The sequence below is a fragment of the Coptis chinensis genome, chromosome 2 (assembly GCF_015680905.1).
Source record: "Coptis chinensis isolate HL-2020 chromosome 2, ASM1568090v1, whole genome shotgun sequence".
In the NCBI taxonomy this organism is placed as follows: Eukaryota; Viridiplantae; Streptophyta; class Magnoliopsida; order Ranunculales; family Ranunculaceae; genus Coptis; species Coptis chinensis.
In genome coordinates, this window is record NC_141457.1 from 62,310,553 (window position 1) to 62,324,233 (window position 13,681).

Sequence of the window (13,681 nt, forward strand, 5' to 3'; positions counted from 1 at the left end):
TGTAACAGAATGTCTAGTCACCAATTTATATAGTGATTGCATGTAAAAGTAGTATAAATACAAGAACTGATGTAATAATCATAAGTTTTTCAATTCAATCTTTAGTTTTCAGAATATTACTCATTTTCTTCTTTACCGACTAGCAAAGTCGGTAAAATCTTTGGGTGATGATACCAGAGGTCTGGGGCTCGATTCCGCTAGTATCAAAGAGTTATTGATCTCATTTAAAATAGACTTGCCAATAAAAAAAAAAAGATATGAGAGATGTTCAATAAACTCAGGCTCAAGACCACACAAGGCACAAAGAGGGGTAGATCAAGATAATGTTTCTAGCATACAGGATTCCTCGAATAGGCAGTCCATTATGTGCTATTCACCAAGAAAGGAATCTCAGATGCCATCTTTCAAGTACTTAGCTCTAAGAAGCTGAAAAAGAAGAAAGTTGTTATTGGTCAAGAGTCCCCAAGCTACCTTAGATAAATAGGCAATATTGATGTCAGTAAAATTCGTCAGACCCAGACCACAATCAACAATAGAATTATAGTCACAAGCTCAATTACGAGTGTATAAAAATTGTATAATAAATTTGGTGAAAAGGCAACCCTTCAAGGCTTCAACACAGACCTTCACCCTCACAAATCTGAAGGCAGGGGCAGTGGCGGGATGACCCGTATTAACATTTAAGATAAGGAAGTCGCTTCAAATCAGCTACATAATTTAACTTGAATTCCACAGTCATTATATATTTTGAAACATTTAGAACGTTGTAACCATAGTGAATTTGGTGCAGAAGTATTTACAAAGATATCTTTGGCGTTTACACATATTAATAGAGACGCCTGCAGAGGGCGAGACCATTAATAGGATATTTATGTATATTGTGGAAAGATTCTTAGGAGATTTATGTATATTGTGGAAATATTCTAAGCATAAGTTTAGGAGTTGGTTTGGGAGTTTTCCTAAATTAGCTAGGTCTTTGTATCTATATATTGAGGTGAATAGCAAAAAGTAAGGGAAGCTGTTTTCTCCCAATATTCTCTGAAGTTTAACATGGTATCAGAGCCATTTTCAATCCTATGAGGGTGGGTTTTCAAACCTGTAATCTAAGACGTGTTCTTGGAATTTGTTTTTCCTTTTTTTGTTGTGTGCCGCTATCATGTTTGGTGCTGATAAATCTCCAACGCTTGTCTCTCGATATGAACCTTTTACTCCTTATTATCTTCATCCATCGGAAGGTACGGGGTCTGTGATTAGTCCTATTTCATTGCAAGGGAATAATTATGATGAGTGGGTACGTTCCCTTCGTAATAATTTGCGTGCTAAAAATAAATTAGGGTTTGTCGATGGAACTATTCCTACACCGGATGCTAATTCTCCGGATTATGGTCAATAGGGAATCATTAATTCTATGCTTGTGGCTTGGATTTTTAACACTCTTGATGCTTCAATTAGGAAAACTGTTCCTTTTCCTGATCAAGTTAAAGTATTGTGGGATGATCTACGTGATAGATACTCTCTTCATAATGGTCCTCGTATTCAGGAACTCAAAAATCTAATTGCTGATTGCAAACAACGGGGTATATCTATTGCTGAGTATTATGGTGAATCGCATACTTTGTGGGAAGAATTGGCGAGTGCCATGAAGTTACCTTCTCGTACGTGTTCTGCTGCTGGTGAGTACCATATTCTTCTAGAAAACGAAAAATTGCATCAGTTTCTAATGGGTCTTGATTCTAAAAAATATCATGAAGTTGCTTCTGGTCTATTGATGCTTGATCCTTTGCCTTCGCTCTCCTATGCGCATGGTAAGGTGCTCTCTGCAGAGAGACACCAATCTGTCACTGCTGCTCAAGATTCTCGCAATGATGTGGTAGGGTTTGCGATTGATGGTGTGGCGCAAAGTAGGGCGCATGGTAGTGTTGATGTTCGTCTATGCTCTCATTGTGGCCACAAAGGTCATGAGAAAGATAAGTGTTTTTAGTTGATTGGGTGGCCCGAGTGGGCTGGTAATGGTGGTTGTAGTGGTGGTAGGTCGAGTGGTCGAGGAAATAATGGCCGTGGAGGAGGCCGTGGGCAAGGTGGTTTTGCTGCTGCTATGGACAACACTCGTTAGACTTTGTCGTATGGTGCTAGTGGGGTAGATCGTGCAAGTGTGCCTACCCTATCTGATGTCCAACTACAACAATTGGTAGCTGCTTTAACTTATTCTAAAGTCTCGACTTCGACTCCACAGTTGCATGGTAAGAAAAATCTAGACCACTGGATTATTGATTCCGGTGTAACAAACCATATGTCCGGTAATCTCGATTTATTTTTTGATGTACACGATATGTCTTCGGAACCTGTTCGTCTTCCTAATGGTAAACATACTGCTCCAACTAAAGAAGGTCGTATTAAATTAAGTGAACACCTCATTCTAGAAAATGTGTTATATGTTCTTGCTCTAAATTGTAATTTGCTGTCTGTGTTTCAATTTTTAGAAAAACAGAAATTTATACTCTGAAGTTTAACAACCATCTCCAATAGAAATGTGTGATAATTCAATATGCGGATCAGATGTCAAGTAGTTGTTAAGCTTCTTTGTAGGTTCTATCGATGCCTTGAGAAATTCTGGAATCTCATCACCTTCTTTGAGTGCAACTGATCCACTCCACAAAGTGTTATCATACCCAATGACTCCTCCCACCTTAACCAATTTCAATAATTTTTCGTGATAGTTCAAATAATTTATCTTGTCCGCGTCTACAAAGGCAAAATCGAAGTTTGTTTCATTCTCACCCTTCCACAAAAGAATATTAAAACTTTGTCAAACAAACAACCGATCACAAATATTAGGTAACAAATCGCTAGTGTAGGGAGACTTTTGCCTCTGTGCGCAGTCATATTAAATACAGACAATAAGAAACACTATAAATAAATAAATAAATAAAAATATATATATAAAAAAATGACGATCACATAACCATTAGCTTACATTTATCAACATTTGGTCTAGAGCAGTTATGGCATCAGATTGGATAAAGTTGATCTTGTGTTCTACACCAGCATTTTTGATAGAAGGCAACCCAATTTCATAAGCTTCTCTGTTCATGTCTATTGCTATTATCTGCCAACAAAAAAGGGTAGTTAGAATAAACAAAATTGGCTCTATTGTTTTGCTCCACAATAAAATGAAGCAGATAAATACTACTCATACGGAGATTTCACATGTTGATCACAATCTTCCGAGTAAGTGTGAAAGTTGAAATTTTGGTTCTTTAAATCATTTGCCAGGCGACGATGTTGCTCATTTTAATATATTACCCCCTCTTACAGACCATCTTTGTAGATTCACTTTGAGTATTAGATTTGCTATGCGTTTGTTTAGTCCAAAACTGCTTAAAGCTCATGATCCTGGATAGTTTTTAATTTCATCTTAGTAAATTTTGGTTCTTTAAATCATTTGCCAGGCGACGATGTTGCTCATTTTAATATATTACCCCCTCTTACAGACCATCTTTGTAGATTCACTTTGAGTATTAGATTTGCTATGCGTTTGTTTAGTCCAAAACTGCTTAAAGCTCATGATCCTGGATAGTTTTTAATTTCATCTTAGTAAGTGTACATCCCTGAAATGTAGACCTTTTTCTGGCCTACACATAATATTATGATTTTCACGTACTTCGGTGTTTGGAAAGTTGCACACTTGCTCTTTACCTGCTGAAGACATGCCTTTCAATGTTTCATACATATGAACATTTGATGTGATTTGATTGGTGGAAGCATCAATCAATTTACGCACACCATTAACATAACCCAAATCTCCAAACGGTAAACACATAATGATAACCCTTTTATTTATTAACTCATAATCCAAAATAACCTAAGTGACTTACAAGGAGGCTCCCAACCTATATATAATAATATTACCTCCTTAAACCCGAGAAATCCTAAAACACTCTGGCTGAGCTTTTATTATATGGGCCCATTGCATTGAGCCAAATTTCATGCAAAATTTGATGAAAATTTTGGTTTTTGTGGGTACCAATATTTCCCTTAGAAACAAAATTTCTACTATTGATCCCTATAATCTAAGTGGTATTCTTAAGGCGAATCAAAGACCATGAATACTGAGTAGTTGAGAATGCTTCCAGTGAAACACGTTAGCCTCCTTTTTACTCTAATGGAAACATGTCACCCTCCGTAGAAAAAAAGACAAATCCATGCCCTTTTCAATTGTTTGTAAAAAAAAACCCAAAAAAAACCCAAAAAAAAAAAAGTCCAAACAACTTTGGTCCTAACAATAGTGAGTTTATTAGGGTTTGGTCCAGAAAAGCTTGAATATTAGGATTTAGTCCTAGTTCTGGTTGTTGACTGTTAGTCAACTAAGTTGACTGTGGTCAATCTGCTTATATTTTTGAAATGACAATAATACCCCTCGCGTGCAACATCACGTGAATATATAAGTTAGACTTTGATACAAGAAAAAATGTCATCTTCTAGGACTTGGTCCCTATTGTTATTTGACAAATTAGAGTTTAGTCCTACTTGTCAACCATTAAAAAAACCAGTCTTAACAACGGAGGATCCATTTTCCTTCTTATTTGCCCCGGCCCCTAACTCAGTTTCAAATGTTGGAAAAGGAACAACTATAACCTATGCTCGTTCCTCTTCTATGGATTCTAGGTAAACAAACCTTTCTCTCACCAAGATCGATTGAGGGGAGATCTAAAGCCCTTTCCCTTTAACAGCTGAGGCAAGACCAGCCCATTTCTTTAACGTCTTCGAACCCTAGAAATGCCATAAGTCTATCTCCTTCGAACCCTGAGACCTATCTAACCCTACTTCATCGGAGACTGAACTACCTGAGCTTGAGACGAAAGCCCATTGCAAACACCTATCAATAGAACCACAAGCAAACCTTCATTGACTCTGAACGAGATTCCAATAAATCCCCTCACTCTAGCGGATAGAGGAGGGGTATTATTGCCATTTCAATTTCAGTTGTCACTAATGGAGTTGTGGATTGTGATTGAGCTTAGCTTAGCTGACCTTACTCGAAGGTACGATTTCGATCCTCGAACTGCGTTTGGTGTGTGTCGAGTGTTGAAATCGACATTTCTGATTGGTAAAGTGTTCAATAAGAGCCTGAATGGACGCTAAAGTCCACTTCAGGAGTGAACTACCCGATTTTGTTCCAAGGCCTGGGAATTGGGCTGGCATAACCTCCCTCGACGGCTGGGGCTCCCTGTCGTTCTCCTCGATTCGATGATTCTGGTCTTTGATTTGATTCCGTGTGTTGTTCGCTTCTAGATTGGCTTGCGGCAAGACTTGTTCGATGCGGAAGGTGAACTTGTTCGATCCTGTAGCGTAGTAAGAACAGAGCCCTTTTTGTGCCACCACAGTCGAGAAAAACCACTATTTCATCTGGTCCTGGTAAACATGGAGAGAGCTTTGCTTTCTTCATAGTAGTCAAGTCATCTTAGCACCTCTGGTTGTTCAGGCCCCTGTTTCGGCCCATTCTTTAATGGTTGGTAAGTAGGACTAAACTCTAATTTGTCAAATAACAGTAGGGACCAAGTTCTAGAAGATGACCTTATTTCTTGTATTAAAGTCTAACTTATATATTCACGTGATTTTGCACGCGAGGGGTATTATTGTCATTTCAAAAATACAAGCAGATTGACCACAGTCAACAACCAAAACTAGGACTAAACCTTAATATTCAAGTTTTTCTGGACCAAACCCTAATAAACAAACTATTGTTAGGACCAAAAGTCTAAAAAACCCAAAGAAAAACCTCTCCCTTTCTCTTATCTCCATTCTTGAACAAAAGAAAACCTGAAAAGTGAGAGCTCTCCAAAGTAGTAACTCAGGAAACCCTTGATTTCAAATTAAAGTTCTGTCAGTCGTGGTGCTTCCCACCGTGATTTGAAGCAAGAGAATTAACTATTAGATGAGAATGAGAATCTTAAAATTTCAGATTTTGGATTGTCGGCTTTACCGGAACAGCTTCGTTTATCAGATTGAAGTTCATTTGCCATCAGCTTCTTCACTAATGGGAAGAGATTTATCTATTCTTTGAGAATGAGTGGTTGGTTTTCTGTCATCGGGCAAGTTTTAGCCCTGTCGTCGGTGGTGACGATGGTGTTCTTGGGTTATAAATGTGAGGCCAAAGCTATCTTCAACTTTGGTGACTCTAATTCTGATATTGGTGGATTCTGGGCTGTCTGCTTCTTATGGAATGACTTACTTTAAAAAACCGTCTGGTTGGGCTACGGATGGGAGACTCATTATCGATTTCTTAGGTAAGCAGTTCACATTTTTATGTTTTCCTGCTTCAACTTAACCAAAGCAGTTCGTTGCTGCTTCCACGACTTTTTGGCGCCTAGCTTGGGATAGAATTACGTAGTACGTTTCCTCAAGCAAGTGGAGCAACAATTATTATTCGGAAATTAGTTTACGCGTTACATGCATGTTTAAAATTCAAATGGATTAGCCATATATGAAATAACACCAAACAAATACTAATTAGCTAGAAATGATCACATAGAAGTTGTTTTTATTATTTTTTTTCATTTTTTCCTTCAGAGGAGCATACTGTATATCATGCATTCATAGAAGGACCCAGCCCGAGGACAGCATCTACCCTACATGCCATGAAAGGACAAAGATCTTTGTCCACACTTTAAATCATTGATGATAGGGATGGTGCAAGCATAACTAAAATACAAGGAACCAATTGCAAAGTAGGATAGATCTTTTGTCCAGTGACCCTGCAAAGTAGGATAGATCTATAGCCTAAATGCTTGCTGAAAATCATTCAATTCAGTATAACTTGGGGAATCACAGTGACAGTAGAATAAGCTAGGTCAATTCAATAAGATTAAATGGGTCCTTTAATTCATTTTTAACTGTTTAAAGTAAATTCTATTTTTAACTGTGCAACTGCTCAGGCTCTAGGATTGCCATTTCTAAGTCCATATCTACAATCAATTGGATCCAATTACAAGAATGGTGCAAATTACAACGGTGTTACTTCCAAACACCTCCCTATTTGTTACTGGTATTAGCCCTTTTTCTTTGGCCATTCAGCTTAATCAAATGAAGGCATTTAAAGCTAGAGTTCTTGAGCTTGGCCCATCAGGTATAACTTAGTAAAATTAGTGGTTCTCTTTCTTTACTAAATCATATTGCACTTCTGAATGATCTATAGTTGTTTTGATAACAAATGTATTAGAGCAACTTCCTTCATCGAACATTTTCGGCAAGTCGCTATATACTCTGTATATCGGCCAAAACGATTTTACATCCAATTTAGCAGCCATTGGAATATCAGGCGTGCAACAGTATCTCCCCCAGGTGGCTGCTCAAATTGTTGGGACTATACAGGTTAGTACCCTTAATACTCCGGCCCTCTGTGAGCAATACCATTCAATGCGGCAGTTGAGAATGACGATTAGGGACAAAGTACTTTCAAGCAAAGATACATGGTGAGTCGACTTTCTCCTTTCCACAGTAATTAAGTTTTTCTCTCCTGTTATTTTTTTGGAAAAAAATCATTTTGGAGAGATGGATACATGCATGGTATGTTAGAGGGATTAAATGAAAAACCATAACATTGTCATTTGATTGCTGAAGTACAATAAATGATTGCTAATTTAGCTGATTGTGTTTGTCGGATGAAATGTGTAGGTTCTTAGTCAGCTCTACGTGGACACGAGATTTAAACAGTATAAGGTTGCAACTAAACTTGGACTCTGGCAGGTGCGTGTCTATACGACTATTTTTTTTCATTCACATGCATATATGATAAAATGATATATTCATTTATGATAGTATAGCATGGATGCATGGCGTGTTTCATTATTCGCGCCTTCTCTCTTGAAGTTGTTAAAAAACAGCTGCAAGTTTGTGGTAGTTTCCTTCTATTAGTACACCAGTACCAAGTTATTTCCATATTGATTTTTTGGGTTTCTCTCTTCATTATATATCGATCCAAGAGCTGTTGATTGGTTACTCCTTTTTTTTTAATCACCGATTTCAGTTTGAGTCGAAAGGTCATAGGAAAAGTAGAAAAGTTTTACTATTGGTTTGAATAAGTCATTCTCATATTAAGAGATGTATTATGTGAATCCATTTTTTTATGGATTGTGTTATCTTGGGTTTACCGTATTATTGAGTTTTTTGGGGCTTCTTAACCTCACAAAAAAACATAGAAAAACAAAACCCTTTTGGAAGATTACTGAAAAACACTCAAAACTCGATCTCCATAGCAAAACCTCCCGAGTTCGCTCTCCATTCTTCCAGTATGAAACCCAAACAAGTACCATTCGTCAAACCTACCAAACCTTATAACTAAAAAAGAAAAAAGAAAGCAATCAATTTTGTTTTATGATGATGAATATCAATTAGAAGGAGAAACAATTGTGAACTTAATTGATCAAGAGTTCTTATCTAACAATGCCGTTACTTTATCGTTTAAAGCACATGTAGTCCTATGGTCCTATACATAAGCAGTTTTTACATTGTTGTATTGGTGTCATGTTGAAGTGCGTATATTGTTATTTGTTGTCAAGCTTAACTTCACTCAGACATTCTTAAGATGCCTTTTCAGTTAGACATTAATATATCACTATTATTGCTTAAAGGAATAAGAAAGTAGTATTATTCTATTGCCCTTATTATCATGTTTCTTTATTTGTGATATTAATATTTGACTAAACTCAATGATACTGCTTAGTCTGATGGATAACAACATCCACGGGTATCGTACTATGTCAATCTTTAGGTTGGCACCTTTGTGCAATGTGTAAGTTTGTTTGCACTTTGCAGTGGAGCGTTGCGTGGAGTCCCTCCCTTTCCTATAGCTCTAAAGTGAATCTAGTTTTAGGTAAATGTTAATTTTTCATACGCTTACAATGTCTGATTTCCAATATCGAGATTCTACTTTTGTGAGTAAACTTTCTACACCTCTATTATGTCCGATTTGATTTATTACACCGAAATTTGTTTTTCTATAATATTGACATTCTCCACTACTGTCTCATCATTCTATTGTATCGAATCAATTTTCTAAAATTGATTTATTGTTTATTTTTTCTTTTCTTTTTGTTATAAATCTATTGTCACTATTGAATGTAACATTACTATGTGAAGTGTTGAACAATTTCTGAACCGGGTTAGGAGTTTCTCTGCATCAATCCGCCAAAGTATGCTACTAAGAATAATTATTACATTATTTCTTACTCTTCTCTAGCTAATTTATTAGACTTTTGGTTTGCCTTGCAGACCTAGACAGATACAGGAATATGCTGAGGAGCTTACCCATCTGAGTAAAGGCACTATGATTGACATAAAATCCAACAACACTATTGTATTTTATGGTGGGAAGAATTATGTACAACCAAAGGTTATGTCACCTCCAGATACATTGTCGAAGAATAAGGTACCTTCTGCTTCCCATGGTTCCCCATATGCTGTACGATATTTTCTGGTTCTTCACTTCACTTTCATAATACAATGATATTAATGATTAAATAAGAAAAGTGTGATGATTATATTTGTCCATCTAACAAACTGTAAAGATCTGTTTTTTTCTAGGATATAGGGTTACATGTAATGCGATATGTGCATATGTATGAACAAAAACTTCACAATATGATTATGCCGTGATATGTTAGCTTAAACCTATATGATTTGTTTCCCATATTTATCTGTTCTAAAATGTTGCAGGCATTGGAAAAATCTAAATACGAGCAGTCACTTGAACAAACAAGTCAGTTCATTGAGAAATTAGAAAAAGAGCTAGAAGAGTATCGTAAGCACATTGAGTGGTACAAAAAGAACAAAGAGGCTGTATCAAATGATTCCCGTGTATCTCATGCTCTTTGACTCGATACGAGAGTCTACTGAAAAATGTGGTTTAACAAGGTCAAAAGGGATAATGCTATCCCAGGTGCTACAAGGCTACAACTGGTTGTTGGACCCGGCCTACGCTGAGCGACAACATCAGAGGAAACTTGAGTTTGTCAGAGGAATTTGTATTTACTCTTAACAGTTCAACGGTGAGCAGTGTAGGAGAATTGAACTGGACTATTTGTATTCCGTCCATGGAAAATTATGTTGGTATGCTCTATCTTCTTCCTCAGATAGGAGAACGATTAGGAGTGGGCTAAACCATTTCAGGAGTTGCGGATGTCTTCCACCATTCTTTCATCTTATTGCTAAACAACAGGCAAGCATTATGGTATCCCTTACTACTTGGAACCACATATCCAGTTGCAGAAAGCGCATGGAGCTACTCACAATCCTTTATTTGTTGTTTAATATCCATATGATTTTACCAATTTTTTTTTTTTTTTTCGTTTTATAAGGTATGATTTTACTGAGTCGATGGAAAGGTTTGTGTATCTTTCTTGATGTTGAGATGGGAAGGAATTGGTGAGCTTGAAGATACAGGGCGCTCTGCTATGAAGTAACTGTTGTCATCAATGCCAAGAGAATGCCATCAATGAAACAAATTCGTGGAGTGGAGAGGTGAATGCCAAGTGCCTGAAATTTATGGAATAGATTGAAGTGGCAACATGGAAGTCCAGTGGACATATATCTTGCCTGGGCTTTTGTTACAATTTATGGCAGTAATTGGGAAGTTCTACTAAATTCCCGCTTTTGAAATTATTTGAAAGTTTTGGTTCTGGCTAACCGTTTGTAGTAAAAGATGTCCATACATTCCTGTACCTTGATATCGCATTGCTGCTCATAACAACTTTTGCAGTTGCCAATCTCGGCTTTGTAGATGTATAGTATTTATATATGGGATTTACAGTTCACGTTGAATATAGATTTTTTTTTTAAAATTTTCTTATTGATTTTATTCATTATTTCTTTTTATGATACAAGTATTTGTAAATAAGTCTGTTGATTTGCCTTTTCTACTTTATTTTATTTACAGGATCATTATTCTTGCCCACATCCCAAAACTGAAGCAAAAAGTGTTTCACACTTCAAGCCGAGAATAAGGTGTAATCCTTAATGAAAATCCATGATGAATGGCTCATCTTTTCATTTGTAAGTGCTTTGAAACCTGTTACATGCATCCATCTTCCTTACGAGTGCCTGAAGCCTCAAGGATGGAAACAGGTAGTGGTAAAATTGTATTTATGATTTTATCTGACTAATGGAATAATCGACGGGGTAGATATAAGTTGCATTGTAAGATTATTGCTGAATTATTATCTCTGACATTTTTGGTATCATATCTACTTCTTGAGTTAAGACTATGTGGTGCAGGCGAATTTTGAGATAGATACTAGATAGTGTCAAAATTTAAGATCAAGGTCTTAAAAAGATGTTGGTGACTCTGGGTATGGGCACCTGGAGATATTGAGATTTTTATTTTAGTTTACATTTAGGAGTTCTTATTCATCATTTATTTGTTTCCGTTTTTATTAATCTTTGGTAACAAGTGAGAATGATGTTGAAATCTATTAGCACTCGCTATTAATATAATCGTGTTTACAGTGTTCTCTAATTGTAAAAATTCTTTTCAATATTATTCCGTTGCCCAACAATCTGTCTAAGACATGCTTGAGAATATGGTCTTCCAATATTACAAAGGTACAACCATGCTACACTTCCCGAAAGTACTTTTGTTACTCCACATGAATGATATAGATCAATAATCGACAGTTTTCCTGCCTGATTTATGGATTAGGGGTACCACTCAAATGAATGCTAACTGGATTAGGAAAAGCAAAATAAAATATCGTCTTAAATTAACTCAAATACTGGATACAGTTGGCAATTATCAGTTCATGGCGAAGATCCGATTTACAAAGAATATTATTAGGAATATTATGAGGATGTGGATGATGGCTACTAAGTTCTAATATTGGTATTTGGGTCATGTGATTTATCTCTAAAAGTACAGAGAAGTGAACAATATATGGATTATTTTGCAGTGAGAACAATGATTGAAATACAATGTAAACATGTTTCGTATTCAACTAGCTTAATCATAAGATCATCCACTATTAATGTAGTAAGCCCGGCAATAGCCGGGCCAATTAGCTAGTATCAAAGGGTAACTCAACTCTTTCGATGCCTGACTAATTTAAATCGTAACTTACCTACTTGTAAAAGGGTATATCGTTCCTGCTACTCGTTTTTATATTTTAACACGGAAGATTTGCAGCCACCAACCTTGCCGTCTTCAGGCAATGCAAGAGCAGTGGCTAGGAGTGAATAACCAGTAAAGACTCCAATTTCAATGGTCCTCTTTAAGGAGTGAATAACCTTGCCTTAGAGAGCATGGATAATTCTGTATGGGTAAGTGACTATTAAATTTGAAGAAGATGATGGGAAATCTCAATGAATACTGCAACTTATACGTTTAGCCAAGGAAAATAACTGCTTAAAAGTGTGTAAGAATTTTCGAATTAAATGAAAATGCACACATATGTCAAATGATAGATGCACTTTAGTGTCCTCTATTTTATAGAGGCTCTATACCATCCTTTTCAGAAAATTGTAATCAGGGATGCTAAATGTGATACCATACTACATTTTTTTTTGTCCTTCTGCATACCATGTCTGTATATGATCCTCAACTCTACTCTATCCCAGTATAAGGCTTGTTCTCACCGCACCAATGTTCTTCTCGGAAGTCAACTGGATGTGATTCTCTTTGCTCTTTATGATATGCAGACTTGATATTCTTAGCTTTTGAATTTAATGCTTACTTAATTATGTGATTGCATTTGACGAATAGGATGAGCTGCATTTCCATATACTTGAATAATACCCTATAACAACATCAGTAAACTATAGGAATCGTAGATGAATATTTGCATAAATCTACCCTCAACGACTTCCATGGAAAGTTTTTTCCATAATAGTAATGGCAATGCCCTGCCTATGTAAACAAAAAAATTCATTAGGTTCTTGAAGGTGTTAAAATTTTCCCATATCCTCGCTGTACATGTTCCTGTTTTGTATTAACTTGGATAGTTTGTTTTCTAGGAAAACTGTTACCCTTTAACTTCATCTATATATATATATATACCTCCGCTCATGCCCATTGCTATGCAGTTATTCTAGTAAGAACTGGTTGCAGTCATGTTGCGGCTGAAGTTAGGCTGCGTGCGCATATAGTATATACACGCCACATATAAAAATGAAGTGTATTCATTTCTAACCATGGGGGTTATGTAAGCTTATCCTTACGTACAAACTCAAAATTTACCAAGCAGCACCCTTATAAACCGACGAGGCACATCTTCTTTCCAGGAGTAATTAGTTTTTGAAATTTTATTTTTGTAAAAAAAAATCAAGTAAGGGAATTTGAACACAAACAACGAATGCTTGCTTAGACTCATAAAGAGGCAAATGAGAATGTATTTAATAAGGTTCCTGATTTGTAATCATTGCTTGGTGTTATTGGTATGGATATTCGCCATTATTTCAATAAAATTTTAATGCAATATCGGCATGATGACCGATATATTCATGATAAATTCCAGGTACAAAGGAAAAAAGGACAAGGAGGGACACATGTAAAAAAGCTATTGGATGGACACATGTAGAGCAACTATAAAAGGAGTGGAGACAAAAGAGAGAAGAACAGATTCATATTGAGACACTTTACTTTTTCTATTTCTCGCATGTAAACGGAGAGAGAGAGAGAGAATGAACATTGTAA

The 13,681-nt window shown here is 36.3% G+C and overlaps 2 protein-coding genes and 1 pseudogene across 8 annotated transcripts; 2 read left to right on the top strand and 1 right to left on the bottom strand.

Annotated features, from left to right (window-relative positions):
• The first annotated feature begins 1,156 nt into the window (after positions 1-1,156).
• LOC147517032 (uncharacterized) lies at positions 1,157-1,981 on the top strand. The gene is made up of 2 exons (XM_086593451.1): positions 1,157-1,291; positions 1,394-1,981. Exons 1-2 carry the CDS (start codon positions 1,157-1,159, stop codon positions 1,979-1,981), a joined length of 723 nt encoding a protein of 240 aa, XP_086449577.1.
• Positions 1,982-2,506: 525 nt separating this feature from the next.
• LOC147517033 (flavonoid 3',5'-methyltransferase pseudogene) lies at positions 2,507-12,255 on the bottom strand (annotated as a pseudogene). The gene is made up of 3 exons (XR_015213060.1): positions 12,184-12,255; positions 2,975-3,106; positions 2,507-2,779 (listed from the first exon to the last, which is right to left on the bottom strand). The product of XR_015213060.1 is annotated as a flavonoid 3',5'-methyltransferase pseudogene (transcript).
• Positions 5,795-11,499, top strand: LOC147517034 (uncharacterized). Of its 6 annotated transcripts, none has more exons than XR_015211322.1 (8): positions 5,795-6,287; positions 6,936-7,126; positions 7,220-7,472; positions 7,675-7,746; positions 9,271-9,427; positions 9,715-10,216; positions 10,356-10,518; positions 10,934-11,499. XR_015211322.1 is itself a non-coding variant. In XM_086589457.1 (6 exons), the coding sequence occupies exons 2-6, from the start codon at positions 6,994-6,996 to the stop codon at positions 9,871-9,873; spliced, it is 798 nt and encodes a 265-aa protein (XP_086445583.1). In that variant the 5' UTR covers positions 5,807-6,287; positions 6,936-6,993; the 3' UTR covers positions 9,874-11,256. The 6 variants fall into 6 exon arrangements, 2 of the variants coding, with proteins under 2 accessions (XP_086445583.1, XP_086445584.1); XR_015211320.1 differs by having other exon boundaries at positions 5,807-6,287; positions 7,196-7,472; XR_015211321.1 differs by having other exon boundaries at positions 10,356-11,256.
• Positions 12,256-13,681: the final 1,426 nt, after the last annotated feature.

Excerpts from the sequence above, each read along its gene's own strand:
- LOC147517032 (XM_086593451.1), top strand. The coding sequence starts at position 1,157 with ATGTTTGGTGCTGATAAATCTCCAACGCTTGTCTCTCGATATGAACCT. Across the intron at positions 1,292-1,393 it reads GGAATAATTATGATGAGTGG|GGAATCATTAATTCTATGCT; the intron begins GTACGTTCCCTT and ends TATGGTCAATAG.
- LOC147517034 (XM_086589457.1), top strand. The coding sequence starts at position 6,994 with ATGGTGCAAATTACAACGGTGTTACTTCCAAACACCTCCCTATTTGTT. Across the intron at positions 7,127-7,195 it reads TCTTGAGCTTGGCCCATCAG|TTGTTTTGATAACAAATGTA; the intron begins GTATAACTTAGT and ends AATGATCTATAG. Across the intron at positions 7,473-7,674 it reads CTTTCAAGCAAAGATACATG|GTTCTTAGTCAGCTCTACGT; the intron begins GTGAGTCGACTT and ends TGAAATGTGTAG.